Source organism: Cricetulus griseus, chromosome 4 (genome assembly GCF_003668045.3).
Source record: "Cricetulus griseus strain 17A/GY chromosome 4, alternate assembly CriGri-PICRH-1.0, whole genome shotgun sequence".
Taxonomy (NCBI): Eukaryota; Metazoa; Chordata; class Mammalia; order Rodentia; family Cricetidae; genus Cricetulus; species Cricetulus griseus.
In genome coordinates, this window is record NC_048597.1 from 53081688 (window position 1) to 53106602 (window position 24915).

Below are 24915 nucleotides of genomic sequence, written 5' to 3' on the forward strand. Positions count from 1 at the left end.
TTGTAAATTTGTTAGACTGACTTGTGTACTCTGGACCTGAACAATTCTTAGTAAAAAAACAAAGCTGATCTCACATTTGGAAAACAAATGTGAAACAGGAGCAATGTTCCATCCACAAAACAGATTTAAGGCACTGGAGTCAGACTGCTCCTGAGATGTGTGTGTTAGCATCACTCCTTCATTAATCCTTGTGGGGAAGCTGCTTTAAAGCCTTTCAGGATTCCATCCAAGTAGACTCCTCCCGCTAAGCATTTCATTAGGTAGAAAATGCACATTTACACTCTGTAAGACTCATTACAGCCCTTCAATACAGCAACTATAAATACATCATACAGAAATTCACATTTAATTACCTGTGTGCCCTCATTATAAACATCTGGTAAAGAAGTCTGAGATGCTGTTTCATGTTTTTGCAAGTTTGGTATGTCTACAAATTGTCTAATTTCTTTAGATTTTTGCTGGAGTTGATCTAAGGAAAAGAAAACAAACAGATGCGACATCTGAGGAAAACAAAACACACAAAAGTGAGATCTGCTTCTAGTCTGAACCTAAGCTACTACCCTCTTAGGACATACCACATGAACTTTACTAGCTCAGTTACTTAACATTATGATGCCAATCACATTTTTAACTGTTTAGACCGAAGAGCATCTCAGTGAACTACATTCTTCAAAGGAAAATAAGCACATGGCATGTTACAGAGTCACAAAGAAAACTGAAACCCTGCTATTTGCATCAAAGTGGATAGAACAGGGGAACTTTGTTAAGTGCAGAAAGGCAGACAACCACACATTTTCTCTCCTCTACAGGAACTAAAGTAAAAAAGCCTCAGAAAAGATACTAATTACTAGGGACTTGGAAGGGTGAGGGATATGAGAGGAAGTTCAAGAACACACTGTCTGCATGTATGGAATTCTCACACTGAATTCCATTAACAAGCACACCTGATATATGTTAGTAAAGAAAGGCCTAGACATTTAAAATATTCACTTTTCCTTTCCCCTTAAAAATGGCTTTGGTGGAATCAGGCACTGGTGGTGCACGCCTTTAATCCCAGTACTCAGGAGGCAGAGGCAGGTGAATCTCTGTGAGTTCGAGGCTTCTCTGGTCTACAGAATGAGTTCACGACAGCTAGGGCTTCACAGAGAAGCCTGCAGTGGTTCATATTTACATTCTTCCCATACCACTTAAATATTATGAGCCCACCAAGAGTGCCCAGCGGTATTTTAAACATGTACAGGGTTCAGGGAAGGGGGTAATGTACTCAGACATTTCCCTTTTCCCTCATGATGCCCTTTAGACTTTCTGGTGGACAACTTTGTACTTGTTTGCAAGTTATTTCTTCCTAAACTCTTCCAGGGCCAAACACATTCACATCTGTTAGTATTAGATTGATGAAGATTTGTGACATGGTGTATTGGTGTTCAAGGAGTTGCGCTTTTTTATAAACTTCTAGAATGTCAAACTTTTAGAGAAATTTTCAATTTTAATAAGATATTTTAAAATGTTTCTTAAAACCTGTTTGGAGGACAAAAGTTTTCTTTAACAGGAAATTTTCACCTATAATAAAGGAAAATCTACCTTTAAACTTATGATTTCTTGTAGTTTAGTCTGCGTACTTACATCTGGCCTGGTATTTCCAGAAACAACTTCCATTCCTAATTATGTCAGTCACTGTACTCTTCTGGTCAGTCATGAGATCGTTCACACGTAACTACTCAGGAACTGAACAGAGTACACCAGTTTTTAGTGCTGTGATGATAACATTAAGAAGACTGTGACTTGAGAGGGAAGGAGAACAGGCCTGGCCATAAGAGGCGCCTTTTGTATCCACTAACAGAGCCCTGTAGATAGGAAGCACAATCCAATCAGGAACTAGAGATGTGGCTTCAAAAGCCACCAAACACTGACCTTCCAGCTGCTCAATAGCCCGGGCTGACTCGGCAGCCTGTTCACTCTTCTCTCGGAGAAGCTCCGAGTTTTCCTCCTTCAGGGCATCACAGGCAGACTGCAGCTCTTGTTCAGTCTTCTGGAGACTCAGAATATAAGCATCCTTCTCTTCCATCTCTGCTCGATGTCTCTGCTCAAGAGCGCTATACTGAGTCTCCAGCTCAGCTTGGGCTTGGCTCGCTTGCTCCAACTTTCCCTGAAGCTGATGCATCTCTTCCTGCTGGTTATGGAAGGATAATTTTCTCTCTGCCACTTCAAGTTCTACCTTTTCCATCAGAATCTTGGATTCTTGTCTCTCTGTTTCTATGGTATTCTTTAAAGTACCATTTTCAGCTTCCAACTGCAGCAATTGATGTGAAAGTGCCTAAAAAACACAAACACAAACACAAACCATCATGACTCACAGCTACACGTTTTCATTCAGGGAGCACACTCACGTACTCCTAGAAACCAGCAAGTAGCACTGAACCTATGGCACAACACCCTCCATGTTGGTTTCCAGACATTTTGGGCCCTTTGTACTCATATTTACCTTATATCAGTATTTTTTTTTTTCCCTCTCCCATTAGAAAATATATTCCACGAGGGAAGGAGGCACTTTGTTTCTTCCGTGCTAGTCTCTAGCTCCAGCAGAGTCCAAGGCAAAGTGGACCCAATATACAGTGAATAAATCTAGTCCATGCCCAGGAGGAACTCAGGACTCAGGCACAAAGACAGGCTGAGCATCATACAAAAGCAAAGAGAGCCCTAGAGGGACATCTGCAAAGTGTCTGCAGCAAGAGAGGGATGGGTTAGGGCGGCCTTCCTTGAAAAGAGAGCCAAATAATCTAGAGTTTAAAAGTGAGCCATCACCTAGGCAAAGGAAGTACTAAAAAATGGTACATCAGGCAGAGAGGAAAACAGGAAACTTTGCAAAAAGACTCTCACCTACAATGACGAAGGAGAAGTCCAACAAAAGATGGAAACTGAAAGCCCTGGGGAAGGAACTGTGTTTGCTTTACCACTGTGTCATCATCAGATAAGCACTGAGTGTTTGCTGAAAAGAATCAATAGGTGGCACTAACCCTCTGACGTCTTAAAGGTTTTGCTGCCTACTGCCCCAAAACCTCAAGTAGAACCAGCCATCCCCTGGCAGGTAGTAGGACCATAGACAGTACCTCGTTTTTCTGTTCGGCCAAAGTCAGCTCCTGCTGCAACAATTCCACAACCTGAGCCCGGCCCAACAAGGCTTCCTCATGTTCCTCGAGCTTCCTTTGCATCACTCTCAATTTCTGGAAAGAAACATTTAGACATAATTATAGATAAATAAGCATGATTATTTGCCTACTTTTCAAAATGCCATGTGCACCTGTAAGGCTATGCTTTAGAGTGCAGAAGAAAGGGCTAAGTAGGACACCAGCATGCCATGACCCATCCAGCAGCAAGAGAATGTCCAAAAGGCCTTCTCCAGAGCGTGACAACAACCAAACCCAAATGCAAGCAAGGCCTTGAATCAGGGAGCCTAATATACTTAAAGTGAAATGACACACACTCACGTTCAAAATTACATAGTTCCTGTCCTGTCCCTAAGTAGCATAGGTAACATGCATTTCTTACCTACAAAAGAGAGCAATCTTTATAGGCAAAACCAATTCTCTTCTGTTTTCAATCACAGGGCAGGCACTTGAAAAATACCCATTGAATAAATAAATCAATATATGCAATTAATAGTCTATTTTTCAAAGTAGTGCACTCTGAAACACCACTTCGTAGTACATTCTGAAAGGCTGCTTAGAACTTGGAACAAGGTTCCGCTCAAGAACAAAGAGAAGGAGGTTGGAAAGGTGATGCAATTGGCAAAGTGCTTGTGAGGACTTGTGTCCAATCCCCATAATTCATATAAAAAAGCCAGGCCAGGTGAGGCCCAGACTGAGGAGGTCGAAACAGGATTCCCAAGGCTTATTGGCCAGCCAGCCTAGCCTAGCCTAGCTGGTGAGCTAGGCCAATAAGAGGCCCCACCTTAGAGGGGAAAAGTATCAAGGTGAATGGCTCTTAGGACGGAATGACATCCAAAGTTGTCCTCTGGCCTCCACACACATGTGCGTGTGTGCGTGCACACCGGTGTGCCTAAACATGCACTTGCACATACAAGAACACACTTATACAAACACAGATCAAACAAAGAACCTTTCATTACAGGGTTCATTACATTCTAAGTGCACACAATGTGAGTTAGTACATGGCAAACTCAAATACAATGAAGTCAATTTTCAGTATCTACTCAACTTTAAAAAATAATACCAATTTAAAAAAAGACTGTGCCTTCAAAATCACTTTTTTACCTCATTTAAAAAAATACAAAATTGACTTCATCTATTTGAAGTTTAGGATTAGGGAAGAACATGAATGGCAGCTGTAAATCCTCAAATGCAAAAGAAACCAGCCCATTGCTGACTCCCACATAAGTCCCCAAGTAAATTTAGATTTAAAGTTCCATGTTCCAACCTGATGAGATGAGGAAAAATGGAAAGTAAGGACAAGACAAAAAATGATATGCAATGAAAGCCAGGACACCAATAAGAAGCCAAGGGACACGTGGAGGCCACACGGAGCCCAGCAGGAAAGGGCAGCAGGGAAGGGCAGTGGTTGGAAGTGGCTGGGAAGTCTTGATTAGATGTTAACCAAAATGACAGTCATTCTACGGAGTGTGAGCAACACACCTGTTGCATCTCTGTTTCCACATCTGACTGAGTTACTAACTGAAGAAGCTCATCTTCGTGGAGACGAACCTGTGTTTCAAAGCGGGCATCTTTCTCTCGGACCACCTGCTGCATGGAACTCAACTGAAGACACACAGCACAGAAACTATACAAGTTACACTCCAAAGCATTTCACAGACCACTCTCTCAACCTACCCTCCAAAGATGGGCATGCAGCACCCACAGAAAGCAGTTAGTTCTCTAACCCTCACTCTGAATGTCAGGGGTGAGAATTGCCGAAAGAGCAAGAGGTCCAGCAGTTACTTCAGAAATCAGAGAAAGCCTACCATTGAACTCAGAATCAGCTCATATATAATTTAATTAAAAATCTTCATGGATACTAAAATGTTTTAAATATTTTTATATTTAAGAAGATTTTATATTTATATTTATATATAACAAGAAGAGTATTTGTTTAATTCTGGAAAGATTAGAAGATTAAACACACAAGTAAAGCTAAGTTTCTGTTAACCCCTCATACTTCTCTCAGCATCAGACTCATGTTCAAAAATAGTCCTGGAACCTCATGCCCGAAAATGAGCAATTCAAGCTCATGAACATTATGCAAAATGCTCTGCAAGTGGAAATACAAGTCTATTCTTTCTTGTACGGTTTTCAAAAATATGTTTTGACTGAAGAACTGTGTGCTTCCAAGGGCATGTCACCTCCCCAGAAAGCCATGTGTAGATGTCACAGCAAGCTTCCATTTAATGCATTCTTCTCTGGCTTTCCCAACTCTGCCCCACGAGAATGCTGCTTGTCTAGAGTGTTATCTAGCTCTCACAGTTCTGTTTAAATCCCATCTTTTTTGTGTAAGCTTCTTTAACTATCATATTCATAAAACACAATTTCTCTGTCAAAATACTTTGATACTAATGTTACTTTTATCACTTTTATTTTTTGAGATGGGGTCTCACTATGTAGCCTGGGCTAGCCTGGAACTTGCCATATAGCCAATACTGCTGTCAAACCCACGATCTGTCTACCTCAGCCTTCTGAATGCTAGGATAATGGCTTGTACCACCACACTTGGTCTTTGGTTTTTTGTTTTTGTTTTTGTTTTTTTGGTGTGGCTTACTCCACGATGGATCAGTTAACATATTCATATGCCTTTGTTTTAATCAATTTATACGCTTAAAAATATATGATGTTTTCCCATCCTACATTGTGTATAATATATCAAATATCCAACAGAAGCCAAGAGGATAAAATTACCAATTTCTGGGTATATAATTCTGTGCACACAACCATTGGAGGACACCTCAGTTAGCAATGTATCTGATGGATAAGATCAGCTGTGTGCTGTGTGCAAAGGCCTACCCAAGTGGGGTGGGGGCGGGTTATAGAAATGTGACATGATCCAAAAGCATTCTTGAAGGAGAACCTTGAGGTAGGCTGTCGGATAAGAAACCGAGAACAATAGAGAGTTGAGGGTGCTGGTCTAAACAGGCTGGCTCTGGCTTCAGAAATGAGTATGAAGAAGAATGGCACATGCTAGAGCCATTAGCAAGGGATTTCATACCAATTACAACTTCTTTATATCCATGAACTAACTTTAATGTGAAGATGCTTCTTCCTGACAAGATTTAATTAGAAAAGAATGGAGCTAATAATCCATATTTCTTTTGGTTTATCTGTCAGTTTCCTTTGCATTCAGCATGAGCCAATTCCCAAGACACAGATTCTCTGTGTGCTATTAAAATGGAGTATCTGGCTCTACAAAACAAAACATGATCACCAATAAAGCTATGGCAAGTTCACCAACAGAAATAGTACTTTCTGAGGGGTTCTGGTAAGGCCTATTACTACATGTGCCACTAACCATACTTACCACACTTCTAACATCTTCTACCACACCCTCCTAAGCTTGGATATCATATCCTAGCTACCATACTTTCATCTATCAAGCTTTTCAAGTGACTGCTGGGATTGGCTTGCCACATACACCACTCGGGACTCAAGGACCTTAATCCTAATGTAGGCGCCATCATCTCACCTGTGCAGCCTGCTCTGCCTGTGTCTGGCTGAGCTGGGTTTGCAGAGTGTTAATGAGTTCTTCCTTTTCTTGAATCATCAGGACGAACTTCTCCATCTCTGCAGAACTCTTATCCAACTGCAGGGGGAAAGTATTTGCTTAAGCAAGGCGGCTGGCATTTTCACTTCTTTGACTCTCCTTTGTCTTGAATACCCGCCATATTCCTTCTAATTTCCACTTTGACACACAAAAAACTGGGAGACTGCTATGCATACGCTGCATAGTTTGCATCGCTAAACACATTAAGCTACAAAAGTCATAAAATGAGATCCCTCCAAAATAAATATTTCATGTTAATATTATTTAACTAAAATTTAAGGCTGAATTATAAGTTACTTTTCATTATATACAGGTTTCTTTTTTTGTCTGACTCTGTTATATCCGATGAGATTTAAGTTTATCTGTATGTGTGTGTGTCTGCATGAGTTTATGTGCACCACTTGTATAAAGGCCCTGTTGAGGCCAAAAGGCATCATGAACCGAAGTTACAGGTGGTTATGAGCCACCTGGTGCTCGTGCTCGTGCTGGGAACCTAACCTGGGTCACCTGCAAGAGCAGTGCTCCTAACCACCAAGCCATTTCTCTAGCCCCTCAAGTGAGATTTTGCTAAGGTGGTGTGCACTGACCAGTGTATACAGTTGATGTCAACAAGATGATTTATTTTGAATGATTTTTTTTGCTGTGAACTTTATCCTAATGGAGGCGCCATCATCTCACCTGTGCAGCCTGCTCTGCCTGTGTCTGGCTGTGCTGGGTTTTCAGAGTGTTAATGAGTTCTTCCTTTTCTTGAAGCTGTTGCTTCATCAGGAAGAACTTCTCCATCTCTGCAGAACTCTTATCCAACTGCAGGGGGAAAGTATTTGCTTAAGCAAAGCGGCTGGCATTTTCATTTCTTTGACTCTCCTTTGTCTTGAATACCCGCCATATTCCTTCTAATTTCCAATTGGACACACAAAAAAGTGGGAGACTGCTATGCATACGCTGCATAGTTTGCATCGCTAAACACATTAAGCTACAAAAGTCATAAAATGAGATCCCTCCAAAATAAATATTTCATGTTAATATTATTTAACTAAAATTTAAGGCTGAATTATAAGTTACTTTTCATTATATATAGGTTTTCCTTTTTGTCTGACTCTGTTATTTATATCCGATGAGATTTAAGTTTATCTGTATGTGTGTGTCTGCATGAGTTTATGTACACAACATGTATAAAGGCCCTGTTGAGGCCAAAAGGCATCATGAACCGAAGTTACAGGTGGTTATGAGCCACCTGGTGCTCGTGCTCGTGCTGGGAACCTAACCTGGGTCACCTGCAAGAGCAGTGCTCCTAACCACCAAGCGATTTCTCTAGCCCCTCAAGTGCGATTTTGCTAAGGTGGTGTGCACTGACCAGTGTATACAGTTGATGTCAACAAGTTGATTTATTTTGAATGATTTTTTTTGGTGTGAACTTTATCCTAATGGAGGCGCCATCATCTCACCTGTGCAGCCTGCTCTGCCTGTGTCTGGCTGAGCTGGGTTTGCAGAGTGTTAATGAGTTCTTTCTTTTCTTGAAGCATCAGGACGAACTTCTCCATCTCTGCAGAACTCTTATCCAACTGCAGGAGGAAAGTATTTGCTTAAGCAAAGCGGCTGGCATTTTCATTTCTTTGACTCTCCTTTGTCTTGAATACCCGCCATATTCCTTCTAATTTCCACTTTGACACACAAAAAAGTGGGAGACTGCCATGCATACACTGCATAGTTTGCATCGCTAAACACATTAAGCTACAAAAGTCATAAAATGAGATCCCTCCAAAATAAATATTTCATGTTAATATTATTTAACTAAAATTTAAGGCTGAATTATAATTTACTTTTCATTATATACAGGTGTTTTTTTTTTTTTTCTGACTCTGTTATAGCAGATGAGATTTAAGTTTATCTGTATGTGTGTGTGTATGCATGAGTTTATGTACACAACATGTATAAAGGCCCTGTTGAGGCCAAAAGGCATCATGAACTGAAGTTACAGGTGGTTATGAGCCACCGGGTGCTCGAGCTCGTGCTGGGAACCTAAACTGGGTCACTTGCAAGAGCAGTGCTCCTAACCACCAAGCCATTTCTCTAGCCCCTCAAGTGAGATTTTGCTAAGGTGGTGTGCACTGACCAGTATATACAGTTGATGTCAACAAGTTGATTCACTTTGAATGAATTTTTTTTTGCTGTGAACTTAATCCTAATGGAGGCGCCATCATCTCACCTGTGCAGCCTGCTCTGCCTGTGTCTGGCTGAGCTGGGTTTGCAGAGTGTTAATGAGTTCTTCCTTTTCTTGAATCATCAGGACGAACTTCTCCATCTCTGCAGAACTCTTATCCAACTGCAGGGGGAAAGTATTTGCTTAAGCAAGGCGGCTGGCATTTTCACTTCTTTGACTCTCCTTTGTCTTGAATACCCGCCATATTCCTTCTAATTTCCACTTTGACACACAAAAAACTGGGAGACTGCTATGCATACGCTGCATAGTTAGCATCGCTAAACACATTAAGCTACAAAAGTCATAAAATGAGATCCCTCCAAAATAAATATTTCATGTTAATATTATTTAACTAAAATTTAAGGCTGAATTATAAGTTACTTTTCATTATATACAGGTTTCTTTTTTTGTCTGACTCTGTTATATCCGATGAGATTTAAGTTTATCTGTATGTGTGTGTGTCTGCATGAGTTTATGTGCACCACTTGTATAAAGGCCCTGTTGAGGCCAAAAGGCATCATGAACCGAAGTTACAGGTGGTTATGAGCCACCTGGTGCTCGTGCTCGTGCTGGGAACCTAACCTGGGTCACCTGCAAGAGCAGTGCTCCTAACCACCAAGCCATTTCTCTAGCCCCTCAAGTGAGATTTTGCTAAGGTGGTGTGCACTGACCAGTGTATACAGTTGATGTCAACAAGTTGATTTATTTTGAATGATTTTTTTTGGTGTGAACTTAATCCTAATGGAGGCGCCATCATCTCACCTGTGCAGCCTGCTCTGCCTGTGTCTGGCTGAGCTGGGTTTGCAGAGTGTTAATGAGTTCTTCCTTTTCTTGAATCATCAGGACGAACTTCTCCATCTCTGCAGAACTCTTATCCAACTGCAGGGGGAAAGTATTTGCTTAAGCAAGGCGGCTGGCATTTTCACTTCTTTGACTCTCCTTTGTCTTGAATACCCGCCATATTCCTTCTAATTTCCACTTTGACACACAAAAAACTGGGAGACTGCTATGCATACGCTGCATAGTTTGCATCGCTAAACACATTAAGCTACAAAAGTCATAAAATGAGATCCCTCCAAAATAAATATTTCATTTTAATATTATTTAACTAAAATTTAAGGCTGAATTATAAGTTACTTTTCATTATATACAGGTTTTTCTTTTTGTCTGACTCTTATATCCGATGAGATTCAAGTTTATCTGTATGTGTGTGTGTCTGCATGAGTTTATGGGCACCACATGTATAAAGGCCCTGTTGAGGCCAAAAGGCATCATGAACTGAAGTTACAGGTGGTTATGAGCCACCTGGTGCTCGTGCTCGTGCTGGGAACCTAACCTGGGTCACCTGCAAGAGCAGTGCTCCTAACCACCAAGCCATTTCTCTAGCCCCTCAAGTGCGATTTTGCTAAGGTGGTGTGCACTGACCAGTATATACAGTTGATGTCAACAAGTTGATTCACTTTGAATGAATTTTTTTTTGCTGTGAACTTAATCCTAATGGAGGCACCATCATCTCACCTGTGCAGCCTGCTCTGCCTGTGTCTGGCTGAGCTGGGTTTGCAGAGTGTTAATGAGTTCTTCCTTTTCTTGAATCATCAGGACGAACTTCTCCATCTCTGCAGAACTCTTATCCAACTGCAGGGGGAAAGTATTTGCTTAAGCAAGGCGGCTGGCATTTTCACTTCTTTGACTCTCCTTTGTCTTGAATACCCGCCATATTCCTTCTAATTTCCACTTTGACACACAAAAAACTGGGAGACTGCTATGCATACGCTGCATAGTTTGCATCGCTAAACACATTAAGCTACAAAAGTCATAAAATGAGATCCCTCCAAAACAAATATTTCATGTTAATATTATTTAACTAAAATTTAAGGCTCAATTATAAGTTACTTTTCATTATATACAGGTTTCTTTTTTTGTCTGACTCTGTTATATCCGATGAGATTTAAGTTTATCTGTATGTGTGTGTGTCTGCATGAGTTTATGTGCACCCCTTGTATAAAGGCCCTGTTGAGGCCAAAAGGCATCATGAACCGAAGTTACAGGTGGTTATGAGCCACCTGGTGCTCGTGCTTGTGCTGGGAACCTAACCTGGGTCACCTGCAAGAGCAGTGCTCCTAACCACCAAGCCATTTCTCTAGCCCCTCAAGTGAGATTTTGCTAAGGTGGTGTGCACTGACCAGTGTATACAGTTGATGTCAACAAGTTGATTTATTTTGAATGATTTTTTTTGGTGTGAACTTAATCCTAATGGAGGCGCCATCATCTCACCTGTGCAGCCTGCTCTGCCTGTGTCTGGCTGTGCTGGGTTTTCAGAGTGTTAATGAGTTCTTCCTTTTCTTGAAGCTGTTGCTTCATCAGGAAGAACTTCTCCATCTCTGCAGAACTCTTATCCAACTGCAGGGGGAAAGTATTTGCTTAAGCAAAGCGGCTGGCATTTTCATTTCTTTGACTCTCCTTTGTCTTGAATACCCGCCATATTCCTTCTAATTTCCAATTGGACACACAAAAAACTGGGAGACTGCTATGCATACGCTGCATAGTTTGCATCGCTAAACATATTAAGCTACAAAAGTCATAAAATGAGATCCCTCCAAAATAAATATTTCATGTTAATATTATTTAACTAAAATTTAAGGCTGAATTATAAGTTACTTTTCATTATATATAGGTTTTTCTTTTTGTCTGACTCTGTTATTTATATCCGATGAGATTTAAGTTTATCTGTATGTGTGTGTGTCTGCATGAGTTTATGTGCACCACATGTATAGAGGTCCTGTTGGGGCCAAAAGGCATCATGAACCGAAGTTACAGGTGGTTATGAGCCACCTGGTGCTCGTGCTCGTGCTGGGAACCTAACTTGGGTCACCTGCAAGAGCAGTGCTCCTAACCACCAAGCGATTTCTCTAGCCCCTCAAGTGAGATTTTGGTAAGGTGGTGTGCACTGACCAGTGTATACAGTTGATGTCAACAAGTTGATTTATTTTGAATGATTTTTTTTGGTGTGAACTTTATCCTAATGGAGGCGCCATCATCTCACCTGTGCAGCCTGCTCTGCCTGTGTCTGGCTGAGCTGGGTTTGCAGAGTGTTAATGAGTTCTTTCTTTTCTTGAAGCATCAGGACGAACTTCTCCATCTCTGCAGAACTCTTATCCAACTGCAGGAGGAAAGTATTTGCTTAAGCAAAGCGGCTGGCATTTTCATTTCTTTGACTCTCCTTTGTCTTGAATACCCGCCATATTCCTTCTAATTTCCAATTGGACACACAAAAAAGTGGGAGACTGCCATGCATACACTGCATAGTTTGCATCGCTAAACACATTAAGCTACAAAAGTCATAAAATGAGATCCCTCCAAAATAAATATTTCATGTTAATATTATTTAACTAAAATTTAAGGCTGAATTATAATTTACTTTTCATTATATACAGGTGTTTTTTTTTTTTTTCTGACTCTGTTATAGCAGATGAGATTTAAGTTTATCTGTATGTGTGTGTGTATGCATGAGTTTATGTACACAACATGTATAAAGGCCCTGTTGAGGCCAAAAGGCATCATGAACCGAAGTTACAGGTGGTTATGAGCCACCGGGTGCTCGTGCTCGTGCTGGGAACCTAACCTGGGTCACTTGCAAGAGCAGTGCTCCTAACCACCAAGCCATTTCTCTAGCCCCTCAAGTGAGATTTTGCTAAGGTGGTGTGCACTGACCAGTATATACAGTTGATGTCAACAAGTTGATTCACTTTGAATGAATTTTTTTTTGCTGTGAACTTAATCCTAATGGAGGCGCCATCATCTCACCTGTGCAGCCTGCTCTGCCTGTGTCTGGCTGAGCTGGGTTTGCAGAGTGTTAATGAGTTCTTCCTTTTCTTGAAGCATCAGGACGAATTTCTCCATCTCTGCAGAACTCTTATCCAACTGCAGGGGGAAAGTATTTGCTTAAGCAAAGCGGCTGGCATTTTCACTTCTTTGACTCTCCTTTGTCTTGAATACCTGCCATATTCCTTCTAATTTCCACTTTGACACACAAAAAACTGGGAGACTGCTATGCATACGCTGCATAGTTTGCATCGCTAAACACATTAAGCTACAAAAGTCATAAAATGAGATCCCTCCAAAATAAATATTTCATTTTAGTATTATTTAACTAAAATTTAAGGCTGAATTATAAGTTACTTTTCATTATATACAGGTTTTTCTTTTTGTCTGACTCTGTTATATCCGATGAGATTTAAGTTTATCTGTATGTGTGTGTGTCTGCATGAGTTTATGTGCACCACATGTATAAAGGCCCTGTTGAGGCCAAAAGGCATCATGAACTGAAGTTACAGGTGGTTATGAGCCACCTGGTGCTCGTGCTCGTGCTGGGAACCTAACCTGGGTCACCTGCAAGAGCAGTGCTCCTAACCACCAAGCCATTTCTCTAGCCCCTCAAGTGCGATTTTGCTAAGGTGGTGTGCACTGACCAGTGTATACAGTTGATGTCAACAAGTTGATTTATTTTGAATGATTTTTTTTGCTGTGAACTTCATCCTAATGGAGGCGCCATCATCTCACCTGTGCAGCCTGCTCTGCCTGTGTCTGGCTGTGCTGGGTTTTCAGAGTGTTAATGAGTTCTTCCTTTTCTTGAAGCTGTTGCTTCATCAGGACGAACTTCTCCATCTCTGCAGAACTCTTATCCAACTGCAGGGGGAAAGTATTTGCTTAAGCAAAGCGGCTGGCATTTTCATTTGTTTGACTCTCCTTTGTCTTGAATACCTGCCATATTCCTTCTAATTTCCACTTGGACACACAAAAAAGTGGGAGACTGCTATGCATACGCTGCATAGTTTGCATCACTAAACACATTAAGCTACAAAAGTCATAAAATGAGATCCCTCCAAAATAAATATTTCATGTTAATATTATTTAACTAAAATTTAAGGCTGAATTATAAGTTACTTTTCATTATATATAGGTTTTTCTTTTTGTCTGACTCTGTTATTTATATCCGATGAGATTTAAGTTTATCTGTATGTGTGTATGTCTGCATGAGTTTATGTGCACCCCATGTATAGAGGTCATGTTGAGGCCAAAAGGCATCATGAACCGAAGTTACAGGTGGTTATGAGCCACCTGGTGCTCGTGCTCGTGCTGGGAACCTAACTTGGGTCACTTGCAAGAGCAGTGCTCCTAACCACCAAGACATTTCTCTACCCTCTCAAGTGAGATTTTGCTAAGGTGGTGTGCACTGACCAGTGTATACAGTTGATGTCAACATGTTGATTTATTTTGAATGATTTTTTTTGCTGTGAACTTTATCCTAATGGAGGCGCCATCATCTCACCTGTGCAGCCTGCTCTGCCTGTGTCTTGCTGAGCTGGGTTTGCAGAGTGTTAATGAGTTCTTCCTTTTCTTGAATCATCAGGACGAACTTCTCCATCTCTGCAGAACTCTTATCCAACTGCAGGGGGAAAGTATTTGCTTAAGCAAAGCGGCTGGCATTTTCATTTCTTTGACTCTCCTTTGTCTTGAATACCCGCCATATTCCTTCTAATTTCCACTTGGACACACAAAAAAGTGGGAGACTGCTATGCATACACTGCATAGTTTGCATCGCTAAACACATTAAGCTACTAAAGTCATAAAATGAGATCCCTCCAAAATAAATATTTCATGTTAATATTATTTAACTAAAATTTAAGGCTGAATTATAAGTTACTTTTCATTATATACAGGTGTTTTTTTTTTGTCTGACTCTGTTATAGCAGATGAGATTTAAGTTTATCTGTATGTGTGTGTGTATGCATGAGTTTATGTACACCACATGTATAAAGGCCCTGTTGAGGCCAAAAGGCATCATGAACCGAAGTTACAGGTGGTTATGAGCCACCTGGTGCTCGTGCTCCTGCTGGGAACCTAACCTGGGTCACCTGCAAGAGCAGTGCTCCTAACCACCAAGCCATTTCTCTAGCCCCTCAAGTGAGATTTTGCTAAGGTGGTGTGCACTGACCAGTGTATACAGTTGATGTCAACAAGTTGATTCACTTTGAATGATTTTTTTTGCTGCGAACTTTATCCTAATGGAGGCGCCATCATCTCACCTGTGCAGCCTGCTCTGCCTGTGTCTGGCTGAGCTGGGTTTGCAGAGTGTTAATGAGTTCTTCCTTTTCTTGAAGCTGTTGCTTCATCAGGAAGAACTTCTCCATCTCTGCAGAACTCTTATCCAACTGCAGGGGGAAAGTATTTGCTTAAGCAAAGCGGCTGGCATTTTCATTTCTTTGACTCTCCTTTGTCTTGAATACCCGCCATATTCCTTCTAATTTCCACTTTGACACACAAAAAACTGGGAGACAGCTATGCATACGCTGCATAGTTTGCATCGCTAAACACATTAAGCTACAAAAGTCATAAAATGAGATCCCTCCAAAATAAATATTTCATGTTAATATTATTTAACTAAAATTTAAGGCTGAATTAAAAGTTACTCTTCATTATATACAGGTGTTTTTTTTTTGTCTGACTCTGTTATAGCAGATGAGATTTAAGTTTATCTGTATGTGTGTGTGTATGCATGAGTTTATGTACACAACATGTATAAAGGCCCTGTTGAGGCCAAAAGGCATCATGAACCGAAGTTACAGGTGGTTATGAGCCACCTGGTGCTCGTGCTCCTGCTGGGAACCTAACCTGGGTCACTTGCAAGAGCAGTGCTCCTAACCACCAAGCCATTTCTCTAGCCCCTCAAGTGAGATTTTGCTAAGGTGGTGTGCACTGACCAGTGTATACAGTTGATGTCAACAAGTTGATTCACTTTGAATGATTTTTTTTGCTGTGAACTTTATCCTAATGGAGGCGCCATCATCTCACCTGTGCAGCCTGCTCTGCCTGTGTCTGGCTGAGCTGGGTTTGCAGAGTGTTAATGAGTTCTTCCTTTTCTTGAAGCTGCTGCTTCATCAGGACGAACTCCTCCATCTCTGCAGATCTCTTATCCAACTGCAGGGGGAAAGTATTTGCTTAAGCAAAGCGGCTGGCATTTTCATTTCTTTGACTCTCCTTTGTCTTGAATACCCGCCATATTCCTTCTAATTTCCACTTTGACACACAAAAAAGTGGGAGACTGCCATGCATACGCTGCATAGTTTGCATCGCTAAACACATTAAGCTACAAAAGTCATAAACTGAGATCCCTTCAAAAATAAATATTTCATTTTAATATTATTTAACTAAAATTTAAGGCTGAATTATAAGTTACTTTTCATTATATACAGGTTTTTCTTTTTGTCTGATTCTGTTATATCCGATGAGATTTAAGTTTATCTGTATGTGTGTGTGTCTGCATGAGTTTATGTGCACCACATGTATAGAGGTCTTGTTGAGGCCAAAAGGCATCATGAACCGAAGTTACAGGTGGTTATGAGCCACCTGGTGCTTGTGCTCGTGCTGGGAACCTAACCTGGGTCACCTGCAAGAGCAGTGCTCCTAACAACCAAGCCATTTCTCTAGCCTCTCAAGTGAGATTTTGCTAAGGTGGTGTGCACTGACCAGTGTATACAGTTGATGTCAACAAGTTGATTCACTTTGAATGATTTTTTTTGCTGTGAACTTTATCCTAATGGAGGCGCCATCATCTCACCTGTGCAGCCTGCTCTGCCTGTGTCTGGCTGAGCTGGGTTTGCAGAGTGTTAATGAGTTCTTCCTTTTTTTGAAGCTGCTGCTTCATCAGTATGAACTCCTCCATCTCTGCAGAACTCTTATCCAACTGCAGGGGGAAAGTATTTGCTTAAGCAAAGTGGCTGGCATTTTCATTTCTTTGACTCTCCTTTGTCTTGAATACCTGCCATATTCCTTCTAATTTCCACTTTGACACACAAAAAAGTGGGAGACTGCCATGCATACGCTGCATAGTTTGCATAGCTAAACACATTAAGCTACAAAAGTCATAAAATGAGATCCCTCCAAAATAAATATTTCATGTTAATATTATTTAACTAAAATTTAAGGCTGAATTATAATTTACTTTTCATTATATACAGGTTTTTCTCTTTGTCTGACTCTGTTATATCTGATGAGATTTAAGTTTACTTGTATGTGTGTGTGTCTGCATGAGTTTATGTGCACCCCTTGTATAAAGGCCCTGTTGAGGCCAAAAGGCATCATGAACCGAAGTTACAGGTGGTTATGAGCCACCTGGTGCTCGTGCTCGTGCTGGGAACCTAACCTGGGTCACCTGCAAGAGCAGTGCTCCTAACCACCAAGCCATTTCTCTACCCCCTCAAGTGAGATTTTGCTAAGGTGGTGTGCACTGACCAGTGTATACAGTTGATGTCAATAAGTTGATTCACTTTGAATGAATTTTTTTTTGCTGTGAACTTAATCCTAATGGAGGCGCCATCATCTCACCTGTGCAGCCTGCTCTGCCTGTGTCTGGCTGAGCTGGGTTTGCAGAGTGTTAATGAGTTCTTCCTTTTCTTGAAGCTGCTGCTTCATCAGGACGAACTCCTCCATCTCTGCAGATCTCTTATCCAACTGCAGGGGGAAAGTATTTGCTTAAGCAAAGCGGCTGGCATTTTCATTTCTTTGACTCTCCTTTGTCTTGAATACCCGCCATATTCCTTCTAATTTCCAATTGGACACACAAAAAAGTGGGAGACTGCCATGCATACGCTGCATAGTTTGCATCGCTAAACACATTAAGCTACAAAAGTCATAAAATGAGATCCCTCCAAAATAAATATTTCATGTTAATATTATTTAACTAAAATTTAAGGCTGAATTATAAGTTACTTTTCATTATATATAGGTTTTTCTTTTTGTCTGACTCTGTTATTTATATCCGATGAGATTTAAGTTTATCTGTATGTGTGTGTGTCTGCATGAGTTTATGTGCACCCCATGTATAGAGGTCCTGTTGAGGCCAAAAGGCATCATGAACCGAAGTTACAGGTGGTTATGAGCCACCTGGTGCTCGTGCTCGTGCTGGGAACCTAACCTGGGTCACCTGCAAGAGCAGTGCTCCTAACCACCAAGCCATTTCTCTAGCCCCTCAAGTGAGATTTTGCTAAGGTGGTGTGCACTGACCAGTGTATACAGTTGATGTCAACTAGTTGATTCACTTTGAATGAATTTTTTTTGCTGTGAACTTAATCCTAATGGAGGCGCCATCATCTCACCTGTGCAGCCTGCTCTGCCTGTGTCTGGCTGAGCTGGGTTTGCAGAGTTTTAATGAGTTCTTCCTTTTCTTGAAGCTGCTGCTTCATCAGGACGAACTCCTCCATCTCTGCAGATCTCTTATCCAACTGCAGGGGGAAAGTATTTGCTTAAGCAAAGCGGCTGGCATTTTCATTTCTTTGACTCTCCTTTGTCTTGAATACCTGCCATATTCCTTCTAATTTCCACTTTGACACACAAAAAAGTGGGAGACTGCCATGCATACGCTGCATAGTTTGCATCGCTAAACACATTAAGCTACAAAAGTCATAAAATGAGATCCCTCCAAAATAAATATTTCATGTTAATATTATTTAACTAAAATTTTAGGCTGAATTATAAGTTACTTTTCATTATATACAGGTTTTTCTTTTTGTCTGACTCTGTTATATCCGATGAGATTTAAGTTTATCTGTATGTGTGTGTGTCTGCATGAGTTTATGTGCACCACATGTATAGAGGTCCTGTTGAGGCCAAAAGGCATCATGAACTGAAGTTACAGGTGGTTATGAGCCACCTGGTGCTCGTGCTCGTGCTGGGAACCTAACCTGGGTCACCTGCAAGAGCAGTGCTCCTAACCACCAAGCCATTTCTCTATCCTCTCAAGTGAGATTGCTAAGGTGGTGTGTACTGACCAGTGTATACAGTTGATGTCAACAAGTTGATTCACTTTGAATGATTTTTTTTGCTGTGAACTTAATCCTAATGGAGGCGCCATCATCTCACCTGTGCAGCCTGCTCTGCCTGTGTCTGGCTGAGCTGGGTTTGCAGAGTGTTAATGAGTTCTTCCTTTTCTTGAAGCTGCTGCTTCATCAGGACGAACTCCTCCATCTCTGCAGATCTCTTATCCAACTGCAGGGGGAAAGTATTTGCTTAAGCAAAACGGCTGGCATTTTCATTTCTTTGACTCTCCTTTGTCTTGAATACCTGCCATAATCCTTCTAATTTCCACTTTGCCACACCAAAAAGTGGGAGACTGCCATGCATACGCTGCATAGTTTGCATCGCTAAACACATTAAGCTACAAAAGTCATAAAATGAGATCCCTCCAAAATAAATATTTCCTGTTAATATTATTTAACTAAAATTTAAGGCTGAATTATAAGTTACTTTTCATTATATACAGGTTTTTCTTTTTGTCTGACTCTGTTATATCCGATGAGATTTAAGTTTACTTGTATGTGTGTGTGTCTGCATGAGTTTATGGGCACCACATGTATAGAGGTCCTGTTGAGGCCAAAAGGCATCATGAACTGAAGTTACAGGTGGTTATGAGCCACCTGGTGCTCGTGCTCGTGCTGGGAACCTAACCTGGGTCACCTGCAAGAGCAGTGCTCCTAACCACCAAGCCATTTCTCTATCCTCTCAAGTGAGATTTTGCTAAGGTGGTGTGCACTGACCAGTGTATACAGTTGATGTCAACAACTTGATTCACTTTGAATGATTTTTTTTTGCTGTGAACCTAATCCTAATGGAGGCGCCATCATCTCACCTGTGCAGCCTGCTCTGCCTGTGTCTGGCTGAGCTGGGTTTGCAGAGTGTTAATGAGTTCTTCCTTTTCTTGAAGCTGCTGCTTCATCAGGACGAACTCCTCCATCTCTGCAGAACTCTTATCCAACTGCAGGGGGAAAGTATTTGCTTAAGCAAAGCGGCTGGCATTTTCATTTCTTTGACTCTCCTTTGTCTTGAATACCTGCCATATTCCTTCTAATTTCCACTTTAGCACACAAAAAAGTAATGCAGACAGCAGGAGTAAGAGTTGATATCAAAATAACTAGAGAATAAACATAAATCAATTTTTCTAATTCAAAAGTAAGTTTTTATACTTTTTTAGGTCTAAAATGAAGGCAGACTAATGATGTAAATTCATATTTTATTTCAAACTAATATTTCACTGTATAGACATGCCACAGTTTGTTTACATATTTGCCTGTTGATGGAAAAGGGAGTTGACTACATTCACACATGAAATAGAATGAACACATAATATCATTAAAAGGCCAGGCATGTTGGGTCACGCCTGTAATTCCAGCACTCAGGAGGCTGAGACATGAGGACTGCTACAAGTTCAAGGGAAAACTGGGCTACAATGTGAGACTGTGTCTCAAAAAGAACAACAAAAATCATGAAGAATAATGAACAGAAATATATGTTTAAGAAAGGTATACAGGACATGAAAGGAAAATTAGAATTAGAAAAGAAAAAAGTAATAAAATTCATAAAGTTGATATAAAAGAAAACTCATTTCATATGAGAAAAGCAAACACAAAACAGAATGCCTTGAGTTAAATAATAAAAAAAAAGGATAGATCTAAGAAAAACACTAAACACACACAAAGTGCATGAACCAGGGAGGTTTCTAACTCAGAGATTCTCCTGCTTCTGGCTCCTGAGTGCTTTTGTCTAGAGTTCCAGAAGAGCTAGAACTACATAGAGAAACCCTATCTCACCCAAACAAACAACAGAACCAATCAACAAGGACAGGAGCAAGAACCTAATAAAAAGCAATGAATTTTGGGCTGGGACGATAACTCAGTTTAAAAAAGCTTGTTATACAAGCATGATGACCATTGTGTGGATCCAAGAACCCACAACACCTGTTACTCAGCTTTAAGGAATCTGACACCCTCTTCTTACCTCTGATACCTTTCTCTCTGTCTGTCTGTTGCTCCCCTCACCCCCCTCCACTTCCCAGCACTCACACTGCACTAAGCACGCCATGGTTAAAGGGCTGCTGTGACTGACAGCTGGCGTTACTGAGTCTGCTGGACATTTATTTAACAGGGAAACAAAATGAGGATATAAGATGCTGACACATTTAAGGCCTGAGGGCTAAGTAGTAAGCTAGAGTGAAATGCAGAGTATAAAATGGATAAAAAAAAATCTAACAACATGACTCAAGGGAAGTCTGAAAGAATAAACATGGAAAGAAAAAGATTAGTGCCTGCCACCACAGCCAGGGGAAGAGAGTTGCCATAGAAACCATAGTGGAGGAAAATATTTCAAACAAAGAAATTACTTGCTTTTAAAATCAACTTTGAGATGTTAAATGATCCTATTCTATTCTCCTCCTTCTCATGCTCCTGCTGTACAAGGAACTAAACCTAGAACCTTATACACACTCCATTGGTGCTCTTCTACTGAGCCAGCCCTCAGTGCAAACAAGGAAAAGCCATGTCTTTCTGACAGGCAAAGCTTAGCAGGGCACTGGGAGGTAACAAGTACCCTCAAGGGCTGTGGCTCAGAAGGTGAAAAAACTCCCCTCAGAACTAATATTTCTGAGAATAATCAGGGAGTAGGGTGAAGTCTAGGCTGACTTTTAACCACAGTGTGCAGTGACACTGGCATCAATATAATCTGCACAAACACTCCAAAACCTGATGTTCCTTGTTCTCTAAATAGACGTCTGAATGTGGCTCTGAACAGAGCGCTGAGGAGAATGTACAATGGAATAACACCATACTCCTCTAAAGACAGCTTTCTTTAGTTCCTTTGTATCCTTACTGGACACTGCTTTGTGGTGGCAACCATAAACCCTGCAAGCCTCCTTACAGGAGACCAGGTGAGCCAGGCAACTCAGTCCATAGTTCATGAGACATTAATGGACCAGTATTCACTTACAGAAGTAGAGAATATTCTATATTAGTTAAGGAATAAAAGAATTTCAGAGCAGGGGGGGAATCTTAGAGATCACAGTTTTTAATGTTCTAACCAATAATAAAACTCATCCACAAAGTATATGTTTTCTCCTCACTGTCTCACTTCAGGACTTATTTCTTCCTGTCAGTCCTTTAACCTTCTCACTGTCTGGGTGACAACTGCCAACTCAAGCCCACATTTCTGTATGCCTTTGCTCTCCCTGTGTGGCTTTCAGTGCAAGTGAACCACAGGCTTGGTGGAAAGTGCAGAGCTCATGCTGCATCAGTTCACCATTGCAGATCTGCCCTAACAGGGCTCCTACCTCAGGGGACAGCCTGTCTCTATCCATGCCTCATACCTTGGAGGGCTGCTCCTCTGCCTGCTGTTCTGTAGGCGATGCAGTCCCTCCTTGTGCCTTCAATTCTTCCACATGCTTGTTCAAAGCAGTGAACTTGGCTTTTGCATGAAGTTTTATTTTTTTAATTTTGATGTCAGCAGCTTTCCGTTCCTCCTGCCGTAGAGCAATGAAGACAATAAACAAGTGCTCACTGTTCACCTAGCACACCACTTAGCTGTGGCAGGCAGCACGCCACAGTACTGAGGAACGCTCTGAGCGAATGACCTGTCTTCATCAAATGCTCAGCAAATGACTGAACAATACCTGCAGAACTTCATCCTTCTGCTGGAGTTGAACGTCCTTCTGTTTAATGATGTCCTTTAACTCCACCACTAACTTCTCTGAATCAGCCAGTCGTTGTAGAATATCCTCTTGTATGCTATTATCCAACTCCATGTCAGATGCCTGGGATTTAGACATAAAACAATAAAAGTAATGCACAGGGAAAAGGCAATAATGACCCTCAAGAACTGCCACATCCTCACCTCAACCTTTGCCCAACTCTTTTCTTTTGAAACTGAGCCCTAACTAACCCCTCAGCAGTTATCCTCGCCATTACAATATAGCAAGGATTTTTATCTAACTAAAAAGCATGTACACCTGCATGCCAGAAGAGGGCAGCAGATCTCATTATAAATGGTTGTGAGCCACCATGTGGGTGCCGGGAATTGAACTCAGGTCCTGTGGGAGAGCAGCCAGCTCTTAACCACTGAGCCATCTCTCCAGCCTCATAACTTAAAAAAAAATGATAATAATCAATACTTTTATCAAAGAGCAAAATAAAGGGATGCAAGGATTATATACTATTGAGTGGAGGAACCCAAAATTTAAAATTAGAAATGAGCTGAGGGCTAGAGATGTGGCTGAGCTGGCAGAGTGAGGGCCTCACGTACACTAAGGCCTGACTTCCATTCCCAGCACTGCATCACCTGGGCATGGCAGCACACAACTATGATCCCAACTCCCAGAAAGCACAGGCCAAAAGATCAGGAGTCCAAGGTCATCTCTGGCTAGCTACATAGCAGGTTTGAGGCCAGCCTAGGACACATGAAACCCTGTCCCAAACAAAATCAAATAAATAAAAGAAAATTAAACAAACAAACAAAACCCCTGCTTGTTCAGCTTGCTGCTTGTCTTTCTAAAAGCTACTGGACTGCTTTTAAATCCTTAAGGATTGAAAAATACAAGGCAAACTATAAAAAAGGCAGGCAAATTTATAGAAACAAACATGTTTTCAAACAAAAATGGTGCTCCAGTCCTGTTTACTCTTTACGTCTTTTCCATGGAACAGGAGTTATGTCCCCAAAGAGGAGGAAGGGGAGGGGTGGGTGGAGGGAGGGGAGGAGTGGGAGGAGGAAGATGGTGACAATGACCTGAGACAGCATGGTCCTAAACAGGACTCATCTTTCCACCCTCATCTAGACTTGGTTTCCGTCCCCACAGCTCTCAGGCTGTCAAACCTCAGTAGATGATCATTTACAGAGCTGAGGTGTTTTTTTTTTTTTTTTTAATTTCACTTCTACTTTGCACAAGGGAGGCTGCCCACATCCCTCCAACTTAAGGTATCCTCCTCAGAACACAGAATGGAGGTCTCATCAGTTTGGATCTGGATATAGTTACTCACAGCTTCTAAGGGAGCTGTCATGTTCTGGCCATAATTATTTCCTGATAATTCATGTATAACAATATTTGCTAATCCTGATAATCGGCTCAGCATCTCTACGGGTGAAACAGAAAAAGAAAATGCAACAATCAGTAAAAACAGATACAGGCTTCGAGAGCATGAGTAAAGCAGACAGATGCCGCTAGACATTGGTACCCATATCACCTATGTGAAATAAGGATGCTGTGGTGCTACGTACTGGATGCAGTGTGTAGCCAGGCAGTGTGAAAGGTGTAGGCGCACCCTTTCCTGCTCAGGTGCCATAATGTAAGCACCATCATTACGATCAATTTGAAAAATAAAATTTGAGAACCCAATCCTTAACTACAAGATGTTACTGTCAGGAATGTCTTAAAGGATGTCTTTAATGTCCCTTTTTTTTCATTGATAAACAAAAATCTTAAGTTTTCCTTCTCCCAGATTTATCTTTTTCTAATTTTCAATTAAACCCCCAAGACTGAATCAAACTTCCCTTTTCATGTGTTCCCTGAATCCTATTCTTTCATGCAGTGTTCCTGATAAACTATGTGATGTCAGTGAAGAATCACTGCTCAAAATGGAGCATAAATATTTATAGCAGTAAATGACTGAAATCAGTGTCCTATGTTTGTTCTGCAAGAAATTAGAAAAAGGAAACAAAAGGCAACATAAGCAGAAAAAAGGAAATAAAGCCTAGAGCAGAAATGAGTAAATAGAAAATTAAAAACCCATATAACAAAAGCAGTTCTCAGAAAAGATCGATAAGGATGATGAAGCATAAGAATGTTTTTTTTCAAATGACACCAGCGATGAAAATGCAAAATCACTAGTGACCTGGCATACATTAGGAGAGGAGGGAGAAAGGGGAAACTGAAATACCTCTGGCTGTGTCTATGAGGGTATTCCCAGAAAGGTCTGGAAGCCACACAATCTACCCTGAATATGAGTAGCACCAATACAACCATGGTTGGGTCTTAAGATGAATAAAAAGAGAGAAAAACTGAGGACCAGTGTTGTTCTCTCTCTGTTTCTTGAGCATGAATGCAGTGAGCAGCTGCTTCATGCCCCTTCCACCATGCTTTC

General features: G+C 41.1%; 1 protein-coding gene across 27 annotated transcripts in view; it reads right to left on the reverse strand.

Moving 5' to 3' along the window:
- Golgb1 (golgin B1) overlaps positions 1-24915 on the reverse strand; it is a 57291-nt gene that overhangs the window by 27483 nt on the left and 4893 nt on the right. For 2 of the 27 annotated variants that reach the window (XM_027412731.2, XM_027412719.2), the window contains exons 2-26: positions 23815-23909; positions 22455-22595; positions 22152-22304; positions 19647-19772; positions 18881-19006; positions 18118-18243; positions 17348-17473; positions 16581-16706; positions 15815-15940; positions 15049-15174; positions 14292-14408; positions 13523-13648; positions 12767-12883; positions 12006-12122; positions 11237-11362; positions 10481-10597; positions 9725-9841; positions 8969-9085; positions 8208-8324; positions 7441-7566; positions 6685-6801; positions 4650-4772; positions 3108-3221; positions 1912-2314; positions 354-469 (exon numbers count right to left, since the gene is read on the reverse strand). In XM_027412731.2, coding sequence (XP_027268532.1) covers positions 354-469; positions 1912-2314; positions 3108-3221; positions 4650-4772; positions 6685-6801; positions 7441-7566; positions 8208-8324; positions 8969-9085; positions 9725-9841; positions 10481-10597; positions 11237-11362; positions 12006-12122; positions 12767-12883; positions 13523-13648; positions 14292-14408; positions 15049-15174; positions 15815-15940; positions 16581-16706; positions 17348-17473; positions 18118-18243; positions 18881-19006; positions 19647-19772; positions 22152-22304; positions 22455-22595; positions 23815-23907 — 3339 coding nt within the window. In that variant the 5' untranslated portion in view covers positions 23908-23909. The remainder of the gene's footprint in view (positions 1-353; positions 470-1911; positions 2315-3107; positions 3222-4649; positions 4773-6684; positions 6802-7440; positions 7567-8207; positions 8325-8968; positions 9086-9724; positions 9842-10480; positions 10598-11236; positions 11363-12005; positions 12123-12766; positions 12884-13522; positions 13649-14291; positions 14409-15048; positions 15175-15814; positions 15941-16580; positions 16707-17347; positions 17474-18117; positions 18244-18880; positions 19007-19646; positions 19773-22151; positions 22305-22454; positions 22596-23814; positions 23910-24915) is intronic. The other 25 variants (XM_035444568.1, XM_027412720.2, XM_027412721.2 and 22 more) reach the window with 25 other exon arrangements.